Source organism: Salmo salar, chromosome ssa10 (genome assembly GCF_905237065.1).
Source record: "Salmo salar chromosome ssa10, Ssal_v3.1, whole genome shotgun sequence".
NCBI lineage: Eukaryota > Metazoa > Chordata > Actinopteri > Salmoniformes > Salmonidae > Salmo > Salmo salar.
In genome coordinates, this window is record NC_059451.1 from 33,852,251 (window position 1) to 33,864,821 (window position 12,571).

Consider the following 12,571-nt stretch of genomic DNA (forward strand, 5'->3'; position numbering starts at 1 on the left):
AAGAAACACAACGACGAATAAACAGTCCTGTAAGGCCATAAGCTATACATGGAACAATCTCCCACAAACACTAAACCAAACACATACCCATATATAGGACTCTCAATCAGAGGCAACGAGAAAACACCTGCCTCCAATTGAGAGTCCAACCACAATTAACAAAACATAGAAATACAAAAGACTAGACAGAACATAGAAATACAAACATAGAACAGTACCCAAAACCCCGGAAATAATAAATCAAACACCCTACTAAATAAACCACCACCCCGAACCACATAAAACAAATACCCTCTGCCACGTCCTGCCCAAACTACAATAACAAATAACCCTTATACTGGTCAGGACGTGACATAATGGAACATTTTGAATTTTTGTCTCGAAATGCGCTCGCATGTTACCCTTTGGATAGTGACCTGAACGCACGAACAAAACGGAGGTATTTGGACATAACTATGGATTATTTGGAACCAAAACAACATTTGTTGTGGAAGTAGCAGTCCTGGGAGTGCATTCTGACGAAGATCAGCAAAGGTAATACAATTTTTCTAATACTAATTCTGAGTTTAGTGAGCCCCGAACTTGGCGGGTGTCAAAATAGCTAGCCGTGATGGCTGAGCTATGTACTCAGAATATTGCAAAATGTGCTTTCACCTAAAAGCTATTTTAAAATCTAACATAGCAATTGCATAAAGGAGTTCTGTATCTATAATTCTTAAAATAATTGTTATGTATTTTGTCAACGTTTATGATGAGTAATTTTGTAAAGTCACCGGAAGTTTTGGGTGGGAATGCATGTTCTGAACATCACATGCCAATGTAAAAAGCTGTTTTTGGATATAAATATGAACTTGATTGAACAAAACATGCATGTATTGTATAACATAATGTCCTAGGAGTGTCATCTGATGAAGATCATCAAAGGTTAGTACTTCATTTAGCTGTGTTTTGGGGTTTTGTGACGTATATGCTTGCTTGGAAAATGGCTGTGTGATTGTTTTTGGCTATGTACTCTCCTAACATAATCTGTTTTGCTTTCGCTGTAAAGCCTTTTTGAAATCGGACAATATGGTTAGATTAACTTGAGTCTTGTCTTTAAAATGGTGTAAAATAGTCGTATGTTTGAAAAATTGAAATTATTGCATTTTTTGAGGTTTTTGTATTTCGCGCCACGTTCTTCCATTGGATATTGGCGAGGCGTTCCGCTCAACAAGACGTGACACGCAGGTGATGTATAAAAAGTTCATAAAATTAGATTACATGACCCGAACAGATCTCTTTATGATCTATCTATACACTACATGACCAAAAGTATGTGAACACCTGCTCGTTGAACATCTCATTACAAAATCATGGGCATTAACATGGAGTTGGTCCCCGTTAGCCTCTACTCTTTTGGGAAGGTGTTCTAGAGAGAACCTGCAGGAAGGTTGCGCTCCAGGAAAAGGGTTGGTTTCACTAGTTACCAGAGCCACAAAGTCAAAGTTGTGTGTGTGTGTGTGTGTATATAACATTTGCTTTTTGGTCTTAATTTAAGGTCATGGTTAGGCATAAGATTAAGGATACGGTTAGGTTTAAAATCACACTTTAAAGAAAATAAATTGTAGAAATAGGCGCGGTGGATGTGGTAACTAGTGACGACGCTAATCTATTTACAGTAACAGCGCTGTCCATTAGTCTAGCGGAGAAAGTTGCAATAAACGTATTTCCTTCACCGATACAGTAATAAAACCAAGACGTGTATATTTACATGTTCGCTCCGGTAACTAACACGCCCTTGGTAATTATCGCTTGTTTAAATCAATATAATTATGTATAAATACAGCAACAATCTGTCCACAAACTGTAGAGTACGACGTCGAAATCAGACTACTGCCCCTTGCTAACAACGCATCCTGTGGTATGATTGGGCGACATCCTAGCACCAGCCAATAGCGTTTAGACTACTGTCAGCCCAGATATAGGAAAATAAGAAATGGTTGAGTAGAAAATCCTGTCGAAGTCTGTCACATATTCATATCCTGAACTCTGTGATTTACATACACCTATATCCATTGGTCACATTAATGTATTTTTTATTGTAAATCAAAACAATAGACTATGCATCATTTAGGTGATTTGTTTTATTTCGTCTAACAAGTTATCACCATGACAAATCAGACAATTCAATGTTTTTATTGATAATCCCCCCCCCCCCCCCATTTGAGTACAAAGATCTTATAAAACTCAACTACTATTTAATTTCCTTGTGCACTGACACACTAATAACCTCTATTCAACTTCATTACTATACAATAAGTATGCCCTCATTTGCTTTATAGATGGAAAATCTGTAATAATACAATAATAAAGCATTCAAACAAGCTGAAACATTGAGATGCTGTGAACGGTCCCATTTTGGTCTTAAGGATATATATCAATGCATGCCTCATCCATACTACTGACTATCAAATCATTACTATGACTACAATACATGTACAAATATACTTTCCACAGGGCAATATAAAGTCAGTTCATGGTCAGGAGAGAATCAGAAAATCATAAATGAAATACAGAAATAAAACATTAACTGACTTTTTAAATATTTCCTGTATATAGTACGCTTACTTGATAGTGTAGTTCATAATTCCTATTCTTATTTCTCGTGTTGTATGCACTCACTACTGTAAGTCGCTCTGGATAAGAGCATCTGCTAAATGACTAAAATGTAAATGTAAATGTGTTTTTTTTCTATTAATATGTTGTTATTGAAAGCCCATTGTTGGGGTTTGAGTTAGCAAGAAAAGCATTTCACTGTGCTTGTGCATGTGACATTAAAACTTAAAGTGTTTGATTTGGGTCTCAGCCTATAACTGTACACAACCTATAAAGATGGCCCATAATGACACATAATGACACCAGAATGTGAATAATAAGGTCCAGGGGCGAAGGTTGCTGATAAGGAGAAGGCCCCTGAGTAAAGTTGCACCTGTGTGTGATTGTAGAAAGCAGGACATCAAAACTAAGCCTGTAGACCATGAAGACTGGAGACAGGTTGATAACATATTGAAGTCATTTAGGGTTCAAACCTAAAGCTAATGGTGAAAGAATTGCATAATCATAATAGCTACTATAGTAACGGTCTTGTTGTACAAGAACTGTCCTTGTGTGCAGTTGAGATTGTCTGAAATCATTCTGACTGATTATCAACCTCACCTTAACTCTATTCAGAAACCCTCTAATCACCGTTCAGCTCTCACTCTCTTTCAACAGAGATACATCATAAACAGTTGTTTTCCTGTTCAGAACAACTGTGCATTTTAACACGTTCAATACAATACAATGATAGCTTAGAACATTTGTTGTATAAAGGTAGCAAACACACTAACCATTTAAAAAATCTTTCTCTCTAGAAGCATCGTTTCCCACAATTCCCTTTCCAAAGACCCATCAGAACTTAGTTAGCATAGCACATCCTCTCCCCTCCAGTCTGGATCCTGATTAGCACCATAATCTGATCAGTATGGACCGAACATGGACCAGCACTAATGCACCTTATTTATAATCTGCTCAGTGTGGACTGAACATGGACCAGCAGTAATGCAGCTGATCTACGATCTGATTTGGACAGTGATTTGGTCACAAATATGAATGAGAACCAACGTTTGTCCACCTCACATTCAACAAAGCCTACTGTCATTTTCTGAAACTACTCTCGATTGAGATGTTCAACGAAATACAAAACTACAAAACTGAATCTAGAAAATTGCACAATGTACAACTTTGTACAAATTTTCCCATGCAAAAAGAAGCTGATCAGTACCCAAATATATAAACAGAAAGCAAACTGAAATATAAACAATACATATAAATATCAATACAAAATTTTACTATTTGAGATTTAACAAGATCTATTGAAGTACATACACACCAATGTCTTTGAGCACTCTTGGTCAAATATCACTGGCAGACACTGTGGCAAAGTGTACTGCCACAGAGTACTATAGCTGAGATATGGTCGAATGATGGTTATTGCCTATGTTATGAATTTGTTCATCACTTGTAACTCTTTACTCAAAGCCAACAGATTAGATATGTTATATCTATATGACACATTGTCAACAGATTAAAAATTGGTGATAGTAAGTCAGGATCATGTAAAGAGTCATATAATGCATTGACTACATTACCATTATCCCTGTTGGCTCTAAGCAAAGTGTACAAAGAAACGGTCAGAGTGACTGAGATGAATAACCTTGCAAAAGAAAAATATGAATGTATCAAAATTCTCCAAACTGAACACTGATGGTTTGCTTAATGAAGACATCTGATTTACATTCAAGCAGTCTTCTTAAAGAAAACACAATTGAATTCATAGACGTGGCATTACATTACACTGCATTAAACAAGGTGGAAACTTTATACTTATTTCTAGCACCATTTGGAATAAATGATACATTTTAAAAAGTGCAGAAATTTCATTGCTAGATTTCACTTTTACTTCTCTAGCTGAGACAACGGACAGCCATTCGTAATTTTTCTGTGCATCAAAAGTTGAACCGAGTTGACCTTTTGACTTATAGACCGATGCTTGTGTTGTTGATGCGTTTCATCCGTCTGTCTGTTTGTCTGTGTGTGTGTGTGCTGGCCCAGGGGTTCGGGCCCTAAGCTTGGCTTTCCAGCAGCACTCGGTGAATCTCCTGGAAGGAAGGCCTCTCCTTGGTGTTCCTTCTCCAACAACACAGCATGATCTTATACAAAGAGTCAGGACACAGCACTGGCTGGGGCAGGTAGATCTACAACATGTAGACAAGACAATCAGGTACAATAAAGTAGAACATAGGCAGATAGATCTGCAGCAAAAGGGAGTGAGTCAGTTTGAGTGTGTCTCTCACCTGTCGTTTCTGGTCCCTGAAGAACTCCCCAGTGTTCTCTATGACCTGTTCATCAGTCAGCTGGGAGTAAGGCTGCTCCTTACAGAAGGTCAGGGTCTCCCACAGCGTCACCCCAAACGCCCACACGTCACTGGCTGTGGTGAACTTACCCTGGGAGTGAAGAGGCAGAACAACAGACATTAGGCTACATAAGTTATTGAGTTTAGATGATTTGTAGGGGCTTAAAAAGGGGATAGTTCAACTGATAACCAAAGCCCTCATTCACAGGCCCATTACAGTAAACATGCACTGAGTATATCAAACATTAGGAGCGCCCCCCCTTCACCCTCAGAACAGCCTAAATTTGTCAGAGCATGGACTCTACAAGGTGTCAAAAGCATTCTAAAGGGATGCTGGCCTATGTTGACTCCAATGCTTCCCACAGTTGTCAAGTTGGCTGGATGTCCTTTGGGTGGTGGACTATTCTTGATACACACAGGAAACTGTTGAGTGTGAAAAACCCAGAAGCGTTGCAGTTCTTGACACAAACCGGTGCGCCTGACACCTACTACCAAAAAAGCACTAAAATCTTTTGTCTTGCCCATTCACCTTCTGAATGTCACGCATACACAATCCATGTCTCAATTGTCTCAAGGCTTAAAATTCCTTCTTCAACCTGTCTCCTCCCTTCATCTACACTGATTGAAGTGGAAAAAACAGACTCTATTGGTTACACAGACTTTTGGCCTCCCATCCTATTCTAACCACCTCTCGCCGGCTTAGTATTCATGTTACCTGATGAAATTGCTGTACAATATGATCTTATTGCCATCTAATGCACATTCAAAAGTCATAAATCAGCACTGCAGAGCTCTTCCTGTCCTATGCCGTGCCTTGATTGAAGATATCTGGAAATGTGCATGTACACCGTGGCCCATCTACTGTTGCTAGCCTCAATTCTGACTTGTGGTCTAATATCTGCTTCACTGATTTCTGCTCTCGTAAAAGCCTGGGTTTTCTGCACGTTAACACTAGAAGCTTATTGCCTAAAATGGATCAATTGAAAGTGTGGGTTCACAGCTCCAATCCAGATTTTATTTTACCTTTATTTAACTAGGCAAGTCAGTTAAGAACAAATTCTTATTTTCAATGATGGCCTAGGAACAGTGGGTTAACTGCCTTGTTCAGGGGCAGAACAACAGATGTGTACCTTGTCAGCTCGGGGATTCAAACTTGCAGCCTTTCGGTTACTAGTACAACGCTCTAACCACTAGGCTACCCTGCCACCCCCAGATGTGTTGATCATTACAGAGACGTGGTTAAGGAAGAGTGTTTTGAATACTGATGTTAACCTTTCTGGTTTTAACCTTGTTCTGCAAGACAGATCTTCCAAAGGTGGTGGAGTGGCAATCTTTACCAAGGATCACCTTCAGTGCTCGGTTGTCTCCCCCAAGTCTGTCCCCAAACAATTTGATTTGCTGGTTTTAAGTATTAAACATTCAAATAGCTCTTTGTTGACTGTTGCTGGGTGCTATCGTCCACCATCAGCACCGGCCTGTACCCTACCTGCCCTAAGCTCTCTCCTGGCCCCTTACACTAAGTCTGAATTTGTCCTGCTAGGTGACCTAAACTGGGACATGCTTAAACCACCTGACCAAGTCCTAAAGCAATGGGACTCCCTAAATCTTTCTTTAATGAGCAAGCGTTCCTTCATGACCTGGCCTCTGTAAATTGGTATAGAATCAGCTTGATCCCCTCTGTTTAAGACGCTTGGACCTTCTTTTTTGATATTTTCAGCGGTATTGTTAACAAAGAGGCTCCCATAAAGAAAATGAGAATTAAAAACAGGTTCAGCCCCTGGTTCGACCGGGATCTTGCAGAGTTACTCCACCTCAAGAATTGCATTTGGTGAAAGGCTCGGCACACGCATACTCAGGCTGTCTGGCTATCGTTCAGGCAAATGAGAAATAAGAGCACTCAGGCTATCCGGAAGGCCAAAGTGAGTTACTTTAAGGAGCAGTTCTCTCTCTGTGGGTGATACAGTCTTATACTCAGCTGACCCCTCCCCGGATTTTGTGTTAAACACACTGCAACAAAGCTTTCTTAGTGTCCAACAAGCTTTCTCTGCCCTTAACCTTGTTCTGAACACCTCCAAAACAAATGTCATGTGGTTTGGTAAGAAGAATGCCCCTCTCCCCACTGGTGTGATTACTACCTCCTGAGGGTTTAGAGCTTGAGGTAGTCACCTCATACTTGGGAGTATGGCTAGACAGTGCACTATCCTTCTGTCAGCATATATCGAAGCTGCAGGCTAAAGTTAAATCTAGACTTGATTTCCTCTATCGTAATCGCTCCTCTTTCACCCCAGCTGCCAAACTAATCCTGATTCAGATGACCATCCTACCCATGCTAAATTACGGAGACGTAATTTATAAATCGGCAGGAAAGGGTGCTCTAGTGAGGCTAGATGTTCTTTACCATTCAGCCATCAGATTTGCCACCAATGTTCCTTATAGGACACGTCACTGCACTTTATACTCCTCTGTAAACTGGTCATCTCTGTAGACTCACTGGTTGATGCTTATTTATAAAACCCTCTTAGATAGGGGGAGGCCTGAGATATTTACTGCAGCCCTCATCCTGGGTCGCTCCTCTTTTTAGTTTGCTGCAGCTAGCGACTGGAACGAGCTGCAACAAACACTCAAACTGGACATTTTTATCTCAATCTCTTCATTCAAAGACTCAATCGTGGACACTCTTACTGACAGTTGTGGCTGCTTTGCGTGATGTATTGTTGTCTCTACCTTCTTGCCCTTGTCTGTGCCAAATAATGCTTGTACCATGTTTTGTTGTGCTGCTGCCATGTTTTGTTGCTACCATGTTGTTGTCATGTTGTGTTGCTACCATACTCTGTTGTCATGTGTTGCTGCCATGCTATGTTCTTGTCTTAGGTCTCTTTTATGTAGTGTTGTCTCTCTGGTTGTGATGTGTGTTTTGTCCTATATATATATATATATATATATTATATATACCCCGCTCCTCCGCTCTCTCCACTGGCTTCCAGTTGAAGCTCGCATCCGCTACAAGACCATGGTGATTGCCTACGGAGCTGTGAAGGGAACGGCACCTCCATACCTTCAGGCTCTGATCAGGCCCTACACCCAAACAAGGGCACTGCGTTCATCCACCACTGGCCTGCTGGCCCCCCTACCTCTGAGGAAGCACAGTTCCCGCTCAGCCCAGTCAAAACTGTTCGCTGCTCTGGCACCCCAATGGTGGAACAAGCTCCCTCACGACGCCAGGACAGCGGAGTCAATCACCACCTTCCGGAGACACCTGAAACCCCACCTCTTTAAGGAATACCTAGGATAGGATAAAGTAATCCTTCTAACCCCCCCCTTAAAAGATTTAGATGCACTATTGTAAAGTGGTTGTTCCACTGGATATCATAAGGTGAATGCACCATTTTGTAAGTCGCTCTGGATAAGACCGTCTGCTAAATGACTTAAATGTAATGTAAATGTAAATATATATATATATGTTTAATCCCAGCCCCTGTCCCTGCAGGAATCTTTTTGCCTTTTGGTAGGCCATCATTGTAAATAAGAATTTGTTCTTAACTGACTTTCCTAGTTAAATAAATAAAGAAAAAACTAAGGTATCTATTCCATGTAAGACCACCAGGGGGCCACCACGTCTCACCAGCTTCTCCCTCCCTCCCTCTCTCTCTCCCTCAGTCCTCACCAGCAGTATGCTCTCCCAGGACATCCATCGTATGGGCAGCACAGCCCGACCCTGGATGCGGTAGTAGTCTCCACTGTACAGGTTCCTGCTCATGCCAAAGTCAGCAATCTTGATGGTGTAGTTCTTCCCCACCAGACAGTTCCTCGTGGCCAGGTCTCTGTGGACAAAGTTAAGCGAGGAGAGGTACCTCATCCCTGAGGCAATCTGAGTGGCCATGTAGCGCAGGTCACTGTAGCTGGAGCAGAGGAAAGGCAGAGATGGAGAGAGAGTCAGCACCAGGAGAGGTGAAGAGATATACAGGATTACACACACACCCCAGCCTCCATCCCCTTATCCCTACCCGACAGTGGTTACGTTGCTGATGAGTGCTATCTGTCCCTCAGGTTCATGGCGGGACAGGAACTGGTTGAGGTCACCGTTCTCCATGTACTCTGTGATCATGCAGAGGGGGTCGCTGCAGATACACACGGCCAGCAGACGGATGATGTTGGGGTCCTTCAGACGTGACATGATCTTAATCTCCTTCAGGAAGTCATTCCTGATTAGAACAGAAGTTAGAGGTCAGTAGGGAGACTGTGAGAGCTTTGAATGATAAATAGGAATTAATCCCAAAACACACACACAAATCATGTGCTTGAAGAATCACTCAAAACATGTCTACGTGGTAAATACATTTGGTAGCAGCATTATCAGACATTCACTGTGTTCTCTAATCAGGAGTGTGCTTTCCCTCACCTGGCGTTTTTGTTAGCATCTGCTCTGAGCATCTTAACAGCAACCAGTACTGGGTGGTTGTCACTGATGTTGAAGGAGAAATCCTCATCTATAAACTCCTTCATGCCCTCTGCCTCACACAAGTGGACCTGTAGGGAGACGGATCATGGAGACTCTGATCAACGCACTACATCTAGTGGTCACTAACAATGGTTCTAAAGAGCCTGGAGACTCTGATCAACACACGACATCTAGTGGTCACTTACGATGGTTCTAAAGAGCCACAAAGGTTGTGCAAGCTTTTTCTTCAGCCTAAATCACCAGATTAATCTAATTAATGACCCTGATCAATATTGTTAATCTCAGAAGTGCATAAGAAATGAGTTGAATGAATGTAAATCAAACATGGCATTGATTACTATGTAATGTCCAGAGAGCACAAACCTCTCCAAACTGTCCCTCGCCCAGCTTCTCTTTGAAGGTGAGCAGTTTCCTGGGGAACTCTTCCACCGCCACGTCCTTCCCTGACAGCAGGTCCATGGTTAAAGCAGGGACCGCGTACGTGTTGCCCCCGGTTACGCCCTGCAGGTTGACGATGTCTGCCTCGGCATAGTGAGGGACTCCGTCCTGGGCAACTGTTGCAGTGGGAGCCTTGGAGGCCGTCACTGCTGTGCTGGTCAAAGCTGATACCAGAGAAAAGAGTTGAAGGTAGATACAGCAATATGACATCATCATACACAATGGGGTGACTTCTTGCTTACAGAATGAGCAGACATTATAATTTTTCAACCTCCTTAAGTCAACCTCATATCTTTTCTGGTCATATAAACTCTGCCTTGTGTGTCTGGTCTACTCACCGGCATCCTCGGAGGTGTGGGAGAACTCAGGTAGCATGCGTATGAGTCGTGAGGGTTCCTGGTAGTCAGGGCCCAGGGGGAAGATATGCTCGTAGGTGGAGCTAGACTCCTGCTCGCTTGGTGCTGACGATGATGTCGGGTTGTTGTGGCTGTAGGCGAACGTCTCGCTCTGTAGTGACAGACTAGCAGTTAGTTCATCGTCCAGCATCCGCCGCGAGGCCTAGAATAAAGGATGCTGGGGTAAAGAGACACATCTGACCAGCCTTGATTGATCAACACATGGTAGGATTTATTTACCCAACTTGTACTAATATTTTACATTTCCGGATAGTAACAAACAGTCACAATAACTAACGTTCACAATTCAGAGAAATGGAGCATCAAAATGCTTTTTGACTCAGGCAAAACTCATTTGTATCTATGTGTGACCAGGTGGCATCTCTCACCTTCTCCAGCATTTTCTGCCAGACCTGCCTCCAGAGGATGATGACAATGATGGCGACAAGGATAAGAATGATGGCCACCAGGCAGACAATCAGAATTCTGGTGTTGCTGTCATCTATTTTGTGGGTGGGGTCATCCCCTGGGGAGGGGATAGAGGAAGACATCATTTGATTGGATTACATAATTAAAGCAGGAAATGCTCAAAATGCATTGCTCACAGATGTGAGTGTGTTAAAAAAGGTAAAAACTGTTACAGCTTGTGTTTGTGTGATGCATGTGGAGTGGGCACTGACCTGGTTGAGTGCTAGTGGGGGGGCTGCTGCCAGTCTTGGGGGGAGCCAGGGTAGTGTTGTACATGGCTGTGTCTGGAAGAGCAGAGACAGACAAGAACAGATAATAGTTTACAGATACATATTGAAAGGGGTGTTCTCTATACATGAGTTGGAGGTGATCTGAGGTGTGTGTACCGGTACACATGTTTACCTGACTGGAAGGTGATTTCGCTAAACATCATCCAGGCTTCAGCGAAGTAGAACTGGCACTTGATTGCGCTGGCCATGTGATTGGCCAGAGAGATGGTGACGAAGCGGGCGCTGAGATTGACGTTATCCACCACGGGACTAAAGGAAAGGGGCGTGGCCTCCCAGTCAGCCTCAGAACGGAAGTAACACACCACCTGGCGGAACGCCTTTACATGCTTCATGAACATGTTGTTACAGTGCACCTAGAAAGAGAGAGACAGAAAGAGAGAGGGGAGAGCAAGAGGGGTATATGTTGTTACAGTGAAACAGGTTATTACAGTCAACCTGCAGGAAAAAGTATTCGGGAGATGGAAATAAGGTCAAGAAGCTGAAAGATTTAGAAATGCAATGCCTGTTATTTGGGAGGTGGTGAACACATGAAATACCAGCTGGAGTAGCAAGAAATGGGGCTCCCGAGTGGTGCAGCGGTCTAAGGTACTGCACCTCAATGCTAGAGGCGTCACTACAGACCCTAGTTCGATTCCAGTCTGTACCACAACCGGCACAATTGGCCCAGTGTCGTCCGGTTTAGGGTTTGGCTGGGGTAGGCCGTCATTGTATATAAGAATTTGTTCTTAACTGACTTGCCTAGTTAAATAAATAAAGGTTAAATAAAAAAAAGAGGTTGTCTGCCTCCCCCCAATCCTTTCACACACACCTTCATGGTGGTGAAATTGCGAGTGCGGTCAAACTCGAACATGATCTCCACGTATCCATTGGGAAAGCTCTCATTGGTCCATCCCACGTAGTCGTAACCAGGCCACACATTGTAGACGTGGCTGTGGGTGAAGTCATCTAATCCACACATTCCATCAGTCAGCTGGCCTAGCCCCTCCGTCATACTGGGGATGGAGAAGGAAAAGGGGAGAGGAGATGAAGATAATGACTAGTTTCATGTTTAGTTACAAATATTTATTTACAATTCTAAATATTTATTTTGTGAGGAGGAAGGTGGAGAGAAACTATTTCACTATGTGTTTGTTCAACCTCTCTCCACCCACCACTAGGTGGTAGCATCATATTATCCACCACCCTCAATATCTCATCTTGGCTGTGGTATCAAAACAGCCCTTTTCTCTTCTTGGACTACTTTAACAGACTCAAACTCAAAGAGCGAGAGGAGAAAGAAAGAGAGAGGGAGAGAGACTTCCTGACTACTATAGCAGAGACAAACTGACGGCAGTGTCACGGAGGATATTGTTCAGCACACAGTGACTCAAACATTAACACAGAAAGGAAGGATAGCCACATAGTCATTTATGCTCCCAAGAAGTCAGGTTTAATTCCAAAGGCACTTAATCAAACTCTCCCACCCGTTCATGGATCAGAAGCCATCCGTGGGTGTAATTGTTTGTGTGTGTGTGTGTGTTCCTAACACTCCATTGCATAACTGCACAGAGAAAAATGACATGTGTGTGTGTGTGGCATAACCACAGTG

General features: G+C 42.6%; 1 protein-coding gene across 4 annotated transcripts in view; it reads right to left on the reverse strand.

Moving 5' to 3' along the window:
* Positions 1 to 2,103: 2,103 nt before the first annotated feature.
* LOC106560289 (discoidin domain-containing receptor 2) overlaps positions 2,104 to 12,571 on the reverse strand; it is a 50,071-nt gene continuing 39,603 nt past the window's right edge. The window contains exons 7-17 of one of the 4 annotated variants that reach the window (XM_045687695.1): positions 11,792 to 11,975; positions 11,096 to 11,336; positions 10,906 to 10,977; positions 10,615 to 10,727; positions 10,169 to 10,337; positions 9,756 to 9,994; positions 9,333 to 9,460; positions 8,938 to 9,135; positions 8,598 to 8,832; positions 4,875 to 5,024; positions 2,104 to 4,775 (exon numbers count right to left, since the gene is read on the reverse strand). In XM_045687695.1, the coding sequence (XP_045543651.1) occupies positions 4,644 to 4,775; positions 4,875 to 5,024; positions 8,598 to 8,832; positions 8,938 to 9,135; positions 9,333 to 9,460; positions 9,756 to 9,994; positions 10,169 to 10,337; positions 10,615 to 10,727; positions 10,906 to 10,977; positions 11,096 to 11,336; positions 11,792 to 11,975 (1,861 nt within the window). In that variant the 3' untranslated portion in view covers positions 2,104 to 4,643. Of the gene's footprint in view, positions 4,776 to 4,874; positions 5,025 to 8,597; positions 8,833 to 8,937; positions 9,136 to 9,332; positions 9,461 to 9,755; positions 9,995 to 10,168; positions 10,389 to 10,614; positions 10,752 to 10,905; positions 10,978 to 11,095; positions 11,337 to 11,791; positions 11,976 to 12,571 lie in introns of all 4 variants that reach the window. The other 3 variants (XM_014123040.2, XM_014123041.2, XM_014123038.2) reach the window with 3 other exon arrangements.